This window comes from Nomia melanderi, chromosome 3 (genome assembly GCF_051020985.1).
Source record: "Nomia melanderi isolate GNS246 chromosome 3, iyNomMela1, whole genome shotgun sequence".
NCBI lineage: Eukaryota > Metazoa > Arthropoda > Insecta > Hymenoptera > Halictidae > Nomia > Nomia melanderi.
In genome coordinates this window covers 21,043,971-21,060,852 of record NC_135001.1, presented here as the reverse complement: position 1 = coordinate 21,060,852, position 16,882 = coordinate 21,043,971, and the positions used below count along the sequence as shown (strand labels likewise).

The 16,882-nt window shown below is 42.5% G+C and overlaps 1 protein-coding gene across 11 annotated transcripts in view; it reads left to right on the top strand.

Annotated features, from left to right (window-relative positions):
* Positions 1 to 16,882, top strand: part of brp (ELKS/RAB6-interacting/CAST family member bruchpilot) — a 116,410-nt gene that overhangs the window by 44,198 nt on the left and 55,330 nt on the right. For 4 of the 11 annotated variants that reach the window (XM_076366156.1, XM_076366155.1, XM_031982223.2 and 1 more), the window contains exons 2-4: positions 7,816 to 7,965; positions 13,879 to 13,975; positions 16,535 to 16,662. In XM_076366156.1, the coding sequence (XP_076222271.1) occupies positions 7,816 to 7,965; positions 13,879 to 13,975; positions 16,535 to 16,662 (375 nt within the window). Of the gene's footprint in view, positions 1 to 7,815; positions 7,966 to 13,878; positions 13,976 to 16,534; positions 16,663 to 16,882 lie in introns of those variants that run through there. The other 7 variants (XM_076366157.1, XM_031982222.2, XM_031982228.2 and 4 more) reach the window with 5 other exon arrangements.

Sequence of the window (16,882 nt, the reverse complement as noted above, 5' to 3'; positions counted from 1 at the left end):
AAGTATAATAGTTACAGAGGAATAATATTTACTTTGAACTCGAATGAACTGAGTAATATATATATTTGTTGAGTCACGTTGAAAATCTTCACGAGTCTCACTCGTAGGACAAGGGGTTAATTTTTATCGATTCAAATATGATAGTTACTCTGTTACCTATAATAATTTCTACAGTTACTATCTAAAATCCCAAAAATTAAAACAGAAGAAATTAGAAAATTTTAGATTATAAATTATAAATTTAGATTTCTATTATCACAAAAACATTCGATAAAACATACTTGCTGCCCCCAAACTTGAATTTCCTCTTATAACTCGTCTAAGCGTGAATATTTCACAATAGAGTCCCTCGGACGAAAGAGATAGTGCATCGAGAAAATAATAATACTTCGCAGGGAGAGCCTTCCGCGTCATTGCCTTTTAGGGTTGATAAATGAAAAATAACTGGAAAATAGCTGGAGTATCCCTCGAGGGATGCCAGGGCGCGTCGCTGCGATCGGCCAGGGGCGGCGGGGACGGGTGTCGGTTACAGAGTGTCGCGTGTTCTGGTTTCAAAACGATTAGCCTTCGATTAACCCTCGACGCGGAACCCGATCTCGGGGGTGCGATTGGTATCGTTCATCGACACACTTACGCGGCCGGATCGAACGCGGAAGAACGGAGGAGGAAGGAACGAAGAAGAAGACGGGCGAACGGAGAAAGGAGGAACGAAGGGGAGGGGCGGGGGTTTAAAGTTTAAACGAAGCCCTCTTAAGACGAGATCCTATTAACGATCGCGTAAACCCTATCTCGCGGCGGTTCTTCTTACATCGGGCCCGAGTAACCCTGTCGTGAAAACAACGCGGCCGTGCCGCGTCCGAGTTAATGGACGGCGACGCGATGCCAAAACGATTCATGGCGAACACTGGCCAAGAATTTGTACGGTGTTTGTCGAGAATGAGCATGAAGTATATTTTCAATGACAGATGTCAAATGTTTTCTCGAGGACAGCCGTCTTTTTGTTGCACGCGCTGAGCGTTCTTTGTTCTTTTCTCCGCGCTAAACTACTAAAAATCAGTATTTATTAGTATTAATTACCCTCTGTATGCTCGATACGTGAAATATTGAAAAAAAGCAGTTCCTTAATTCATACGTGATTTCTTAATAAATTCATTTCAAAGTGTCTCGTCACCTAATTAGAACGTACTGGATATTTCAAGTGAGAATCTCTCGAGTGCAAAGGGTTAATAAATTCTCACTGAGTATTTAATACCATAAAGCCTACGACGTTACGAAATATTGAAAGAAAACAGCCTTGGTTCCTTAATTCATATGTGATTTCGTAATAAATTCATTTCAAAGAGAATCTCTCGAGTACAAAGGGTTAATACCATAAAGCCTAAGACGGTCCATCGATTATGAACAAGACTGCGCGTTTACGAAAGACACCAGTTGACGAAACTATTGTCATTCAACGAGATACCGTAACGAAGGGTTGGTGGTCAAGCTAGCCAAGGGTTGACGCGACAATGGCGCGTTTTCTTAAGGGAAGATCATGGGACGATATCCGCGTTGTGTTCACCGGTTCTTCGAGGAATCCGTATTTATTAATGAGCCCGCTCCCTCGCCAGGGGTGTTCGCGGGGGTAAACAAACGGAATTCATGAAAAGGGTGTATAAACGAAGGAACGGACGACGAAACGGCGTTATCTCGCGTGACCTAAATTGAATACGGCCCTCGCAGCGCGAACCTTGTTACGAACTTCACCGTGCAAACAGCCGAACCGCGACGAACAATGAGAGACAGACTGTAATAAAACGTTCACCCCGCGCCCCCTTGCGTAATACAGTCCGTTTTAGTGGAAGGACGGCCGACCCTCGAGGGAGAACGAGGGTCTAGACCCGGCGTGCTTAATCCAACAGCGAAGATACGGACCGTCATGAACGTTGAGACGTTTTTAACCGTCCCCCGAATGCATCGCGTTTTACGGTGCGCCCTGGTCATCGTGGCTCAACTGTTATGGGAGTCCATTCCGTGAAGATTAATCGAAAATGTCGGCTCGGCATTCTTTGAAAGTGTTATTGGTATCTTGGCTGTATTTTCTAAATGAATGCAGTTGTGTACTGTTACTTGGGTTTATTAGTTCAAAAGACATGTAATTCACATTTCATTTTCTCAACGCATTTCTCTTGTAACATTTCAGTGGACTAAAACGATGAACTCTCATTCGCAGAAAGTAAATTTTCTAAATGAATGCAGTTGTATACTGTTAGTTGGATTTAAGCTATTTTGAAGCTATTTTATTTCAATATTTCTCAAATTGATGCATTATACTGGGTATAACATTAAATAACAAATTTCATAGTTTTAGCGTAGTTAACCTACGCTAAAAATTCTAGACACTACATTTGTTCACGTTAGACATCTGGGAATCAAACAAATTCTTTGTGACTCAGAAGAGTTTATACTGTCTTTCGAAATATAATATAGTTCTCTTCCTTTTCTAATATTTGTTTCGTTCACTGACACTGTATCGATGAATCGAAGGTCTCTAAAATTTGAGATATATACAGTTGTATTAGTCAGTTGTAAATTTAAAACTGGATATCTGAAGGAAAGTTATGATTGGTGTCGATAGCCTTAATCGATGGAGTTTGAAACCTTTTACATGAAAGATGTATTCCCGAATGAAACCTCTATTCCTCATTTCCAGCCGACACTACGAACTCTACGATGAATCCAGCTTGTTTCTAATCGCACCGCAGTTGTGAGTACAATCTTGTGTTCCGAATTACATCTGGCTTATAATAATAAAACGGACCTAGTCCACGAATACGATACTTCTTCGATATATAAAAATAACCGAATGAAACCTCTATTCCTCATTTCCAACCGACACTACGAACTCCGCGGCGGATCCAGCTTGTTTCTAATCGCACCGCAATTGTCGGTATGATCCTGTGGTTCCGTGGTCCTCGTACGAAGGGGGAGGATGGCAGGATCACGCGTAAATCCTGGGATTCGGCGCGCGCGAGGGCATCAATTGGCCCCGCGCGAGAGAAGTAGGCTAGCGGTGAACAAGGGAATTCGGCCATGGCTTCTCGCGGGGTGATTTCGTTATGGGGGTAACTGACGTCACGTCGGGCGTCCGGTGGTGGGGAAGCCGTTCGACCTCCGCACACCCCCCCGAGCGCGTTCCGTCGGCGACGCTGCCTCCTCGCACGCGAAATCAGGTCGATCCGCGTTATCGAACGCCTCTGCTTCCGGTGGAAGGTCGTCCCCACCGAATCTCGCAGCCTCGCTACGCCATGTTGCGCCGTAAACCCTCGTTAACGCTATGGCTTACGGGCCGCTTGTTGAAATAATAATAATGGTAATCTCTGCACGCACCGGAGTGGCGAGGGGATGAGGGGTAACGTTTCGTCGATGCGTGGACTCTTAACGATGGTCGCAACGTTTAGCGATGATGCAACGTCGTTTAATCTGCGAAATGCAGGTTTAATGAAGAATAATGTGTAATGCAGAGTGGACTTTGTAGTTCGGAATATTGGATATTATACGTGAATAATGAATCTATACTTTGTGATAACGGGCTGGCGAATAATATTGTAACGTTGAGCTGAAATGATTTACTATGATTTGAAAGTGTTATGTTGAGATAGTAGGACAGTGGAGAATAAAGGAATTTGAGATTTGTCGACAATGGAAATCTTTTAAGGTTAATAACTGTCGCAGAGGGAGTTTAAATATTTACAGTCGAAAGTGATGGGGAAAAGTGCTTTTTCATCGTTAGATTTACATTATTAGCATTTCTGATTGAGAAACAACGCTGGACGTTTCTTTCTTAGTCATTTCTATTACAATGTTAACCCTTTGCACTCGAAAGTTTTTCGAAATATTCAACATTTTCTGACGAGATATAGGCGATAGTTTGAGACTGATTTAACGATAATTCATAGATAAATTAAGCAACGAAGGAGTTTTATTTCAATATTTCACGTAGCAATGCAAAGTTCCATTTGAAATATTAAATATTCAACTTGATAGTTTTGTGTATCGAATCAAGTGGTGACTGAGAGTCAGCTCTTGAGTGCAAAGGGACCCCTTGACCTACAACGAGTTAGACTCGTGAAGATTTTCAACATGATTCGACAAATATGTGTGTTTCTCAGTTGATTCGAAATCAAAGTGAATATTATTCCTCTGTAATCAACTGCTATACTTAAAAGGAAATATAGGCATATGCTTAGAATTTTTCTCTTTTTCCAATAAATTGTTAATGACGAAGCAGCCGTATCGATCAGAGTTGAGAAATATATTCTATATATTTATTTCTATATATTCTATATATTCTATATATTTATTTCTATATATTCTATATATTCTATATATTTATTTCTATATATTCTATATATTTATTTCTATATATTCTATATATTCTATATATTTATTTCTATATATTGTATATATTCTATAGGCCAAAGGGTTAACGACGTTCGAAACAAGCATTAACCGACAACGCTTTGTTCCTTTGTTCGAGTGAAATCGTATTAGCTTGCGCGAAGTGGCCCCGCATAAATTCGTTCTGTTTACCCGGAAGAATGGCGCAGGGTGGAATAAGATTGCGGCGAATCGCGGAGCTGCGGTCGGAACGGGGATGGGAATCGGCCGTTTTCGGGGTGAAAAACGATTACGGTGGCTGGAAAGGATCTTTCCAGGACGCGCGTTGTATCCGCGGTGCAGCGTACAAAACCTTCCCAGGCGGGCAAAGTCAATATCTCAGCGGAAGTTCGATCTCTGTACGTGTTCCTCTCGGAGCCCGGGACTCGGGAAAGCTTTCCTCCGCCGTTTCTCAACCGTCTTTACGCTCCAGCCTCGGATATTTCCTTCCTGTTTCGCTCTACTATCGCCTCCGACTTTTTACCGGCGCGTCTTTTATAATATTAGACGCTTGCAAAAGTTCTTGCTGCTTTAAGAAGGGTTCAAGTAACATTCTAGAAAAGTATACTTTATAATAATTGATCGTTTGTAAGATAAGCACTCGGTAATATTGGCATAGAATAAAATATTGAACATATGCAGAAGTTCTTGCTGCTTTAAGAAGGGTTCAAGTAACATTCTAGAAAAGTATACCTTATAATAATTGAACGTTTGTAAGATGAGCATTCAGTAATATTGGCATAGAATAAAATATTGAACATACGCACAAGTTGTTGCTGCTTTAAAGAAAAGAGTTTAACAGTCTAGAAAAGTATATTTTCTACTAATTGAACGTGCTTGTAAGATAAGCACTCAGTAACATTAGTATCGCATAAAATACAATATTGAAAACCTACAAGAATTCTTGCTAGTTTGAGGATTCAAGTAAAATCGTTGAAAAGTATATTTTATATTAATCAGGCTTGCCTATAAAATGAGCACCGAATAACATTATTACCAAATAAAGTAAAATATTCGGTACATACACAAGTCCTTCCTCATTAAACAAAAGACTCTAAACGTTCAGAAAATATATAAAAATGACATAAAAATAACATAAAAATAACATAAAAATAATATGAAAATACTTCACTGTGTGCTTTACCAAGCACACAGCCGCACCCTTCAATTAACCACCGCAATACTCCTTTGAAGCCATAATTTCCTTTACTTCCAAAGATCCTCCAGCCGAATGGGCAGGAACTTTCGCACATACCCGATACTTTGCTCCCAACTCGCGAGGAGAGTTTCCTCTTTCCTTTAATTCACCGTCCACCAACCCCATTTTCCAATCATCTTCCTTTTCCCTTTTCCTCGGCGCGTCCCGCGCTTCGTACCATCTTAGTCTACTCGGTCTGTTATTTACATCCCTGGATCTTTCATTCGAATCCCGTTCCTTGTACGCTATCCTTTCCTTTTCCCTTCGCGCGATATTGTTCGCAGCACTCTTTCATTCCGCTCTGCTCTGTCCGCTTGAATTTCGCTCGTGCTCCGCCGTACTCTCGCTGATATTTTGCCCAACGGTCTCCTTCCGGTTCAGCTCGTTAGCTATCGTTAATGACGACGCCGCGAGGGTCCGCGGGCACGCGTGTAAATGCCACGTTAGTTCTACAAAGCCAGAGGCCGACGAAGTGTCTCCGCGACCGCGCCGACCGGATGATTATGAACGGCGCGCTTTGCGGCACGCTTTGCAGAGACACCGGTTTCTAGTCTGCTCGAGACTCGTCCTCCTGCGATGAAGTCTGCGGGGATGATCTGCTGTAGCGATCGTTTGACGATTCTTATGGTATTCTCTTAAAAATAACAACTTCACCAGTTGACTCGACGGTTCACGGAAATTTTGCAATTTTGCAAGAACTATCCAGTTATTCGGCGAATCAATCGTACGATTAACACGTTGATGCCGGCGCTTTTTAAGACCCCGTTTAAAAAAGGGCATGGGTGTCAACGTGTTAAAGTGATTTTCCCAATAAAATTTGTCTTTGGGAACGACCCATTGCAATGATCGTTTGACGATTCTCATGGTATTCTGTATGTCGATTTGTTAAAAATAACAATTTCACGAGGTGTTTCGACAATTTATAGACATTTTGCAATTTTGCGACAACCATCGAGTTGGTATTCGTCAGATCAATCATACGATTAAAGTAATTTTCCTAATAAAATTTGTCTTTGGGAACGACCCATCGCAATAATTGTTTAACAATTCTTATGGTATTCTGTATCGATTTATTAAAAATAATTTCAGTGACCAGTTGACTCGACAGTTCACAGAAATTTTGCAGTTTTGCAACAACCATCGAATTATTCGTCGAATCATTCATACGATTAAAATAATTTTCCCAATAAAATTTGTCTTTGGGAACGACCCATTGCAATAATCATTCGACGATTCTTATGGTATTCTCTGTCGATTTGTTAAAAATAACAATGTCACGAGTTAACTCGACAATTCACAGAAATTCTGCGATTCTGCGACAACCGTCAAATGAAACATCAAGATTCTACTCGTCAATTTCTCTCTCAACCTCCTTACATCTCATAGATGCACGAAAATTCACTTCGTCTTATATTCCACCGAGAAAATGAATTTTTAAATCCATACCTACTTAAGGTACATTTAATTGAACAAACTACGTCTATAAAATCAAGGTGTCAAAGTTTCTCAGTTTTCCAACGTCCCTTAACACCGATGATAGCGTCAGATACGCACGAACGATACAACTATCGATCTTCATTTTTCCGCTGAAACATCGAACAAGCCGACCCTTGTTTAGCGTCGCTTCCGTTAACTTCCCCGGCCGCCTTTAATCAGACTGCATTATTCTTGCCCCGAGCCGCGGAGTAAAGCGCGCAGCGGCTCCATTTGCGAGTATTGCAGGAACATTAACATTGTAATCTGAGCTATGCTTCACGCGACGCAATGAAACCTGCGTTATTGTTGGCGGCGGCAGTTAACGGGTAGTTCCTCGGAGGAATAACACGACATTCTAGCGTTCTCCTGCGGGGAATAAGATTATCGACCCGCGGATAGTCGGCACCAAGAGAAACAAGCCTGGTCCCTTCGACTAGGATCGTTCGCCAGCGTCGCGTCGGCACTTTTATCGATCCGCTTATCAGTTTCATGGCTGAAGTAGCTCCGCGTAGCGTCGAGTGTGCAATTATTCCCGTAAAAGTGTATTTTCCAAGGGGGCAACGAGCCCGGCCGCGCCCGGAAATCCGTCGGAATCGCCCGTCGATCCGACGTCTAGAGAACGCAACGACGAACCTCCGACGACGGACGCCGAATTGGTTCGTCGCGCGGACAAGAGTGTTTTCGCTTTCCTAACGCCGTGAAAACGGTTCCCCGTTTTGCAGAAGCAAAGCATGATGGTGCGCCAGCTGGAAGAGGAGCTGAGGATGAGGATGCGCGGGCCGAGCGTCGAGATGCAGCAGCAAATGGAAGTTTTGTACAATGAGAACGAGCATCTCACGCGAGAGATCGCCATACTTCGGGACACGATAAAGGTAAGGAGCTTGCTTTTCGTTTCTCCTCTACGCTTTGTACGTTTCCAACGCCGCCGTTTAGGGACGCGCCGCTTCGATGGAAGCAGTCGTCGCGATCTCTCGAGCGGTAACAGGACCTTCTCGGATACACTGCTTCAGTTTTTCAAACAAGACCTTCGAGAATTACAACGATAATACCATACAAAACACAAGATTCACAACAGAACAGAAAATGGAGTCCAAACTAAAATCCAACAGACTCATCGACACAACAAATACCTCGACAAATTACCGTTCGCATCTCCGAATTCTACGATTACATTATTACTACGATTAATGAATCACGATAATAATACTGTTGGGATCCGGGTGAATGAAGTCCGATTCGTTAATAATTATATTTCGGCGTTTCAACGTATTCTCCAGATATGACACATCGAACGACGCGGAGACAATATCGGGCAGACCGTTAACCAGGGTTGAAAGAATAACTATTTATCCTAGAGATTCCAATTCTTATACACTAAGCTTTTCGCTGAGGAGGGGATGTCGGTGACCCTTGGCACCTGATGACTCGTTATAGATGACTAGTCCTGGACATTTGTGTATTTTATCTAGGATTTCGGACTTGTGAGAAACATGCTAAGATATTTTGGACGCGGTCTAGGACGCTTATCTATGCGTCATTAGGTTGGTCATCCAACAAGGGAATGTACAGTTTCAAGGAAATATTGAAATGCTGGGAATATATTATTCGTAGTAATGAATGGTACACCTGACCATCGATTTACGCGCACACCACGAGAGCCTTTGTTACGAATAAAATATCATTTTGTTTTCTAATCCAACAATACCAGCATCCTGTGAAGCATCGATCCTTGCGAACACCGACAGGAAAATCGCATCGCGAATCGACTAGAGTCGCGACCGGTTCCAAGCTCGCATCGGCGATATTCGTCCTTAGCGTCGCGAGGGCTAAGTGTTAACCGGTCTCCCGGAAGAGTAGCAATTAGCGAGGCAGAGTTGCGCGTTCAGGGGGCCGATTATGGTGGCACGACGAGCGGTAATCGCGTTATCCCTCGGATTAATAATCGGCGGCTGCATAAGCCGCGGGGCGACCCGTGGATCCGGTTTAATCAACGTTTTCACAGCGGAACAAGCGACTCGCCGGCCAGGAATCGGGATCCCGTGGGCGCGCGCACGCGCGCGGGCGGCGGTTTCGCGAACGGCGGAGGATCGTCGCGCGGAACCTCCCGCAACCGAAATAGACAAGAGGTTTGGGCGTCTTGGGCGAGGTAAACGACCGATTGTCTGGCCGCGCGCGGACGCTTCCGGAAATGTTGGCAACGGGTATCGGGCTCCGGCCGCAATAACGCCGTTAAGTCTCCGCCGCCCAGCGGCGCCGGACCCGGTTTCCCTCGAATAACGCCGGATCAATAAACGGCCACGGAACACGCGGCCGCGTTGCCTCCCGCCGCTGACCGGAATTAGATCGCGTTCAAATAAACCGGCGCGGCGCGGCGCGGCGCCTTCCCGGTATCGGAACGATTCGAACGGGTTGAGATTCCAGGAATGATAGCTCGCGTGGAATTCGTAAGGTTGATTAACTCCGCGCGTTTACACGGGAGAGTCCGTGTTCCATCGCAACGTCGGGCTAACATCAAACAAACGTCGAAGTTCCTTGAAGCATGCCGTTGGATATTATTCCGAGTATTTTTGGGTGGAATTCTCTTGGCGGAACATTGTTAAGTTTCAGGGCTACTATCAGCTAACCCTTTGCACTCCAGAGGCGCCTCTGAGTCGTCGAATGATTTGACACAGCGAAATTGTAAACTTTGATATTTAATACACTAGGTTTACGGGCATTTATTGTACAGTTTATTCTATTGTTCCTGGGGATATTCGTTCATTTAGATTTTGGAAATTGTGGATGTAGAAATAGACAGTCAGGTTTCATATTCGTGTAATTGGGTCAACGAAAACCGATTGAAACATTTACCAAATAATTTTTATAAAATTCAATCTGCGTCAAATTGAGTTAATCGGGCGATCGGTTTTTTAACCCTTTGCGGACGAAGATCGCTTGAAGTACAGGAAACGTTTAGACGAAGCTAAATTATGTATTTAGATTTATATATTAACCCTTCGCACTCCAGAAGTTTCTCATTAGAAATACTCAACATTTTATAATCAAATACCAACGACATTCTTTCAAACTGACTTAACGAGGAATCGCACGTAAATTAAAGAAGAGGCTGTTTTATTTTAATATTTTACATTTCGATGCATTGTACAGAGTTTAATATTAAATGTCTAACTCTATAATTTTGCTGTGTCAACTCAGTTGGCGACTGAGGGGCACCTACGGAGTGCAAAGAGTTAAGATTGCTTAGATAATTGAAAAAGGAAACTACGTACTGACTTTTTACTATTTAATTAAATCACCCCTTTGACTTAGCATTCCAAATATGAAAATTTCATCTCGAAGTGCCGACATTCGTCCGCAAAGGGTTAAAGGAAGTGGTTTGAGGTTGTTTATTTCGTATGTATATTGTTGGGTATTTTTTAAATATTTGATATAATGCATTGTTGAAGCTAATTCTAATTCTTTGATACGCCGGTATGTGATGATATATCGATATCATTATACTGTACTGACTCGCAAGTTGCTGTACCAATAATTACACTACCCTAATTCAAATATTACTGATTACTATGCTACTAACTCGAAACCCGCTACACCGATTACTACACCATGTTAACTCAAAGTCAACTACACTAATTGCTACACTGCGCCAATCCAAAATTTACCATATCGGTTAGCACACTATAGTTCAAAATGCGCCGTACCAATGCCTGATACACGATAATAATTCAAAGCGCAATTACCGAACGCAGTTCCCCCGATTTCCGACAGCCGAAGCCTAGTCGAGCGAACGCCGCGCAATCTTATCGCGACGATGTATCGACCGCGCTGCGCGTCGCGACAGGGGCACAGGAGCAGAGGAAAGTTCAAGAACCGTTTCTAAATCCGTCCGATCGACGGTCGTCGATTGAAATTTCTGGCGAACGGGTGAACGGCGGCGGCCGCGGCCAAATCGCCGAGCGCAGACGGGTCAAACGTGCAACGCACTGGAAGCAACTGGTCGCCTTTGGCCACGCGCCAAATTATGCAGCCGCTTTCTGGCCGCGTCCCCGCGGCCTTTATTATCGAATCCGGCGATCGTGGTCCGGGTCCATCGGTTCCACGCGCTGCACGGTTCACCGTCTCGCCTTTTGTCGCGACAATCGGTTCGATCGTCCCGTTCCGTTCCTAATCGCGTCACGTGTAACACGGATTACCACGAATGTGTCTCTTATCGTTCATCCACTGATATCGTGGAAGCAAATGTGGTCACGATTAATTGTACATGGATCAATCCCTTGTACTATGGTTTCTTTTAACACTGGAATTACGTAGCAGTCAAAATGACTGGTTTCGATTTGTTTAGCAATTATTATCTTCGAAGCATTGAATATTCGAAATGATTTTGAAAATAGTTCCATTTCAGTACTATGATGAATGTCTGAAGAAACTGAAAATAATCTATTGGTAGAATTTTTGTAGGAGTTGCATATTAATTGTATTAAATGCTCGGTAGTTCTAGTGTTAAAGGAAATTCGATGCATTCTAAATATTTCACTATTTCAATCACTAACTATGCTATGTTTTCCGAATGTTTCCTAACACTAGAACTACGTAGCAGTCAAAATGACTGGTTTCGATTTTTTTGTTTAGCAATTATTGATATCTTTGAAGCATTGAATATTTGAAATGATTCTAGAAATAAATAGTTTCACTTGAGTACTATGATGGACATCCAAAGAAACTGAAAATAATCTATTGTTACAATTTTTATAGATTACATATCAATCATATTAAATGCTCAGTAGTTGTGTCAACATGTGTCAATATAATCAGCGATGCTCGCATTTTAGCTGAAATTCAGTGTGTTAACTGCGCAGAACAATGGGATTGTTCAATTCGTTAGAAAAAGGAAAGAATTCCCTGATCCTATATCCGCGTCTACTCCGCAGTTTGATCGATAACAGAACAATCAAATTTCGTTTGGAGTTGACAGAATTAACATTTACATTTCTCAATTCTATTCTACTTGAAATGTCTGTCGCGAGGTTGATATCGTAATGCAACGAGTTGAATGTGGCATTAATCGTTACGCTTGCTGCTAGCTGATCTTCTTGCACTCTTTTCATTCTCTTCATCTCATTTTCCATAATTTTTCATCGAGCCTACGCTTTCAATCTTCAGCTTATTATTATACGTTTAAAAACTGACTAACCTTGTTATCTATATGTTTCTGTGTTCCTCGGTAGAATCAAGAATGGCACGCTAGGAAAATTGAATTAAAATATCTGTCCTCTTCGAGACTATATTTTCCAACGAATGAAACCGTGGCGAGACTATTTTCGATTGGGTCGTACGAATAGAGAAGAAAGGAAATGGAGCACGAGTTGTCTTCCCGGAAAATGCTCGATTCGTGTCGCATCACCGGTGAATAGTGCCGGGTGCTTGACGCCCGTGTAACGAATTTAGACCGCCCCTTTGACGACGGCAACGTAATTAGTCTGGAATTAGACACCCGCTGGCCATCCCTCGTTTCCTTTTCCAACCGACACCGTCGCTGGAAAACCGTGCGCCTTCCTCGTTTACCCGGTCGATATACTTTCCGCGTGCATCTCTCGATTCGCAGTCTTCCCACTTTCGCCGCTATCGGTCTTTCAATTTTTCCACGGAAACATTTCACGGGAACGGCAAGTAACGAAGTTATCGCAGCCGTGAATGACGTTTATACGAGGCAATTCTACTTTTTACCGCGGAACGAAGAAGTTTCTTCTTATTTCGCAATCTGACGTCTTTTCAAATTACACAGCGTTCTGTAATATTACTAGTATAATAGAGTTATAACGAAAGACTAACATATTTAACTAACGTATTTGAAACTTTTCAATTTTCTAAGTTATAGCACAACCCCTTAACGCTAGGTTTACAACACGTCAATTGAACGCACATTGAATATTATAATCATTCGGTAAACATTTAAATGAATTCTGGTTAATACAATTACACGAGTTTGTGTTCTAATCCTCAAACCTTAAATTTCCAAGATCATCAGGAACACCGATATTCCTAGGAACAATAGAACATACATACAATAAACGTTTATAAACCTAGCATTAAATCAGAAGTAGAATAACCAAAGGAAAAAAGCCCATTAATTGAGACACATATTAACAATTGATATCCCTAGGAAAAGTAGAACAAACTAATAAATACTCATAATCCTAGTGTTAATTCCGATTTCGTTTGAATCGATTCAGCCTCGATGCCTGGTGCTTCCTTAACTCCTTAACACTAGGTTCACAGAACACGTCGATTGAACACACATTGAATATTATAATTATTCAGTAAACATTTACGTGAATTCTAGTTAATACAATTACACGAGCATGTGTCCTAATCCTCAAACCTTCAATTTCCAAGGTCTACATCAGCGAACACCGATATTCCTAGGAACAATAGAATATACATACAATAAACGTTCATAAACTCAGTGTTGAATTAGAAGTAGATTAACTAAAAAGCCGATTAATTGAGAGACGTGTTAACTATTAATATCCCCAGAAAAAATAGAACAAACTAATAAATACCCATGATCCCAGTGTTAATTCCGATTTCGTTTGAATCGATTCAGCCTCGACACCCGGTGCTTCCGTGCAGGTCCCGTAACCGCGCGGCACGGAAACGCGACATCGTTTTTTCGCGTGTCCGCGGTCGCGATAAATTCCGGCGGGTTTAATCAACGAGGCCGCGGAGGCTGTTCCGCATGGGGGATATTACTCAGAGCGCCGTTGCGCTTCTTCTTTCTGTTGCAGGAGCTGGAATTGAGAATAGAGACGCAAAAACAGACGCTGCAGGCTCGGGATGAAAGCATCAAGAAGCTCCTCGAGATGCTCCAAAACAAGGGGATGGGTGAGGCATTCCTTTCGAATTTCTTCTCCCCACGCACACGCTGTCATTCCGTTGTGAGACGCGTCGTTCCGGTGACGATCGCGCGCAACGATCTCAACGCGAAAGGAAGCTGAGGCGAATCCGTGTCCGATCGATGCGCACGAAACTCTATTCTTCCATCGATTCGCTTTGGCTTCCCTCTCGCGGTCTCATTCGCTGATACATTCACCTTTTTAGCGAGAAAGGACCAAAAGAGCATTCGTCCTTTACCGATTCTCTGCCAAGCTGCGCATCATTCTACGATTACCGACCTCTGTGCGAAGCCTAGTGCAATAGCAACAGATACCTTGACATCATTAGCACCGCTATTCGACAGAGTCTTAACCGATCAGTCCCTAGAATCCAGGATTCGCTTGTCGACCGCCGGAAATGATTTCGTATTTGAAAGAGAAGATTAAATTGTGCTATTTGCTTTAATTTGATTAGAGATAGAAACAAGTCTATAGAAACGAACATTTTTTGATTAGCTTGAAGAAGTGAATATTCACGAATACTTCAGTGCAATTTTCAATGTAATTTCATTCCTTTTCAATCCGAGTGGATGAACAATCCAATTTTAATATTCACGAATACTTCAATGCAATTCTTTTCATTGTAATTTCATTCCTTTTCAATCCAAGTGGATGAACAATCTAAACACCGGTTGGCAAGCGAATCAGCCCATCATTCGATGCAAAACGAGAAATCGTTTAGCCCGGCGCACTTCGTTCGCCAACGAAGCCACGGGCGAACGATTAGCCACATTCACCGGCCGTGTGCGTCCGAAAGAAGGACGAAAGAACTGATTCCCAAAGAACTCGACAGTAACGAACCCTACGCCTCGACCGAAAGCCTCGAAACCGCTTTAACGCCCCGGAATTCGAGTAACGGAACGTTTCTAACTCCGCGATACCTGCGAAAATCTGCTAAACGATAAAAGAAAACAGAGAAAAAACGCTTCGTACGCCGGAAGAGAGAACGAGATTTCGTGTACATCGATTGTGTCGCGTTCCGCGAGTGTTAACGATCGTGGAAAAAAAATGGGAACGACGAGAGCGGACCGCTCGACGCTCGCCGGAAACGCCCGTGGACGTGTAGCCCTGAAAACCATCGACGCGCGACCGATACCGAAATAAAACGTTGATTGATTATAATAAATACGAGGAAACAAATACGGGAGCGTGTAGAGCTCCTCGGACGTGAAGTTGTTCCGACCCCGTTGCAGGCAAACGAAAATAACAATGCGGGAAAAAAGTGTCTAACGTTCGAGGGACACGGTAACGGGATTATCACGCTCGAACTTCTTCCCGACAGTTGTGTCCGACGTGCTCGTGACACGAAGGGGATGCACGACGACAGTTCAACGGGAATATATCAGAATACAGTCGACCCTCGAGTAACACGGTTAATTGGTCCCGTGTTATTCGGAATAGATCGCCGGGCACTTAGTCGTAGAGATGTAATGGTGAACTTTTACCCCGCTGCACTATTCAATTAGATTTTGATTGTTTCAAGGAATAGGAATACTTGGAGTAATAAGGAGTGTTTATGACATTCTAAAATTATAGAATAAATAGATGCGTAATGTTTCGTTTCGACGTGGAAAAATTTAGTGACATTTCTATTCGTTAACCCTTTGAACTCTGTAGGCTCCAATATTGCACCAGTTATAATATTGAATATTTGAATGAATCTTAAAGAAACTACCCTGAAATTATTAGATTTTTCACACATTATTCTTTAATTTTAATTATTTCTAAAATTATTTTGAGAAAAGGGAAATTAACCTCTCGCGCCTGGAGTTCTTTCGATAGAATTCTATAGAATCATTCATTGGGAAAAGAAAGGAATTCCATGGTGATTCCGTTTACAGAATTACGCGTCAATTTTGCTCTAACGTTTGATGATAGATGCATGTTTCGTTTCGACGTGGAAAAATTCAGTGAGATTTCTATTCGTTAACCCTTTGAACTCTGTAGGCTCCAATATTACCAGTTCTAATATTAACCATTTTAATGAATCAAAGAAACTACCCTAAAATTATTCGATTTTCCACATCCAAATTTTGTACTAAGGAAAATAGAAGATCGAAGAAATGTTGCATTTCTAATTTTCGCTAGGAATACTATAAAAATTAATAGCAGTTGCTGATTCATTACAAAACCACCTGGAGTGCTAAGGGTTAAAGTCTGAAACCGTGCAACGTTTCACCTCGTCGCGCGAGGGTTGGGATTTTTGTGTTACTCGAGGAAGCCGCTGCAACCACGGTGGACCCCCATTGACTCCCGCACCCCATCGCCCTCGCCATCTTCTCTGCCATCGCATAGCATCCGTGATCTCATATCGAGCAAAAAGCTTCCATCATCGTCACGCCTCCTATCTCTTCTTCCCCTGACCCCTCTTTATACTCCCGTCGTATCCATTGTCCTCTAATCTCTCCGATTCCAGTTGGCCCCCCACCCGTCGCCCCATTATCACACGAACTGAAAATGGGATCAAATGACGAGAAATAAAATTAATTGTTAAAATCGTGAAACGCAGACAGAGACCGTCCGAAACTCTGGACACCAAGCAGACCCCCCAAGAGCTTCTCGTTGCTTTCTGCTGTTCCAGGAAAAGAGGAGGAAAGGATCATGTTCCAGCAGATGCAATCGATGGCCCAGAAGCAGGTCCTTAAGCTATTTCTACCCATGTCGGCATATTCATATTCATAAATTATTATTATTATTATTATTATCACTATTACTACTATTCTTATTATTATTCTTCTTCTTCTTCTTCTTCTTCTTCTTATTCTTCTTATTATTATTATTATCATTCTTTCTTCTATATATGTATATCACGATCACTTATATCGACGGTTTAGTCACGCTCATCAGTGTACATATA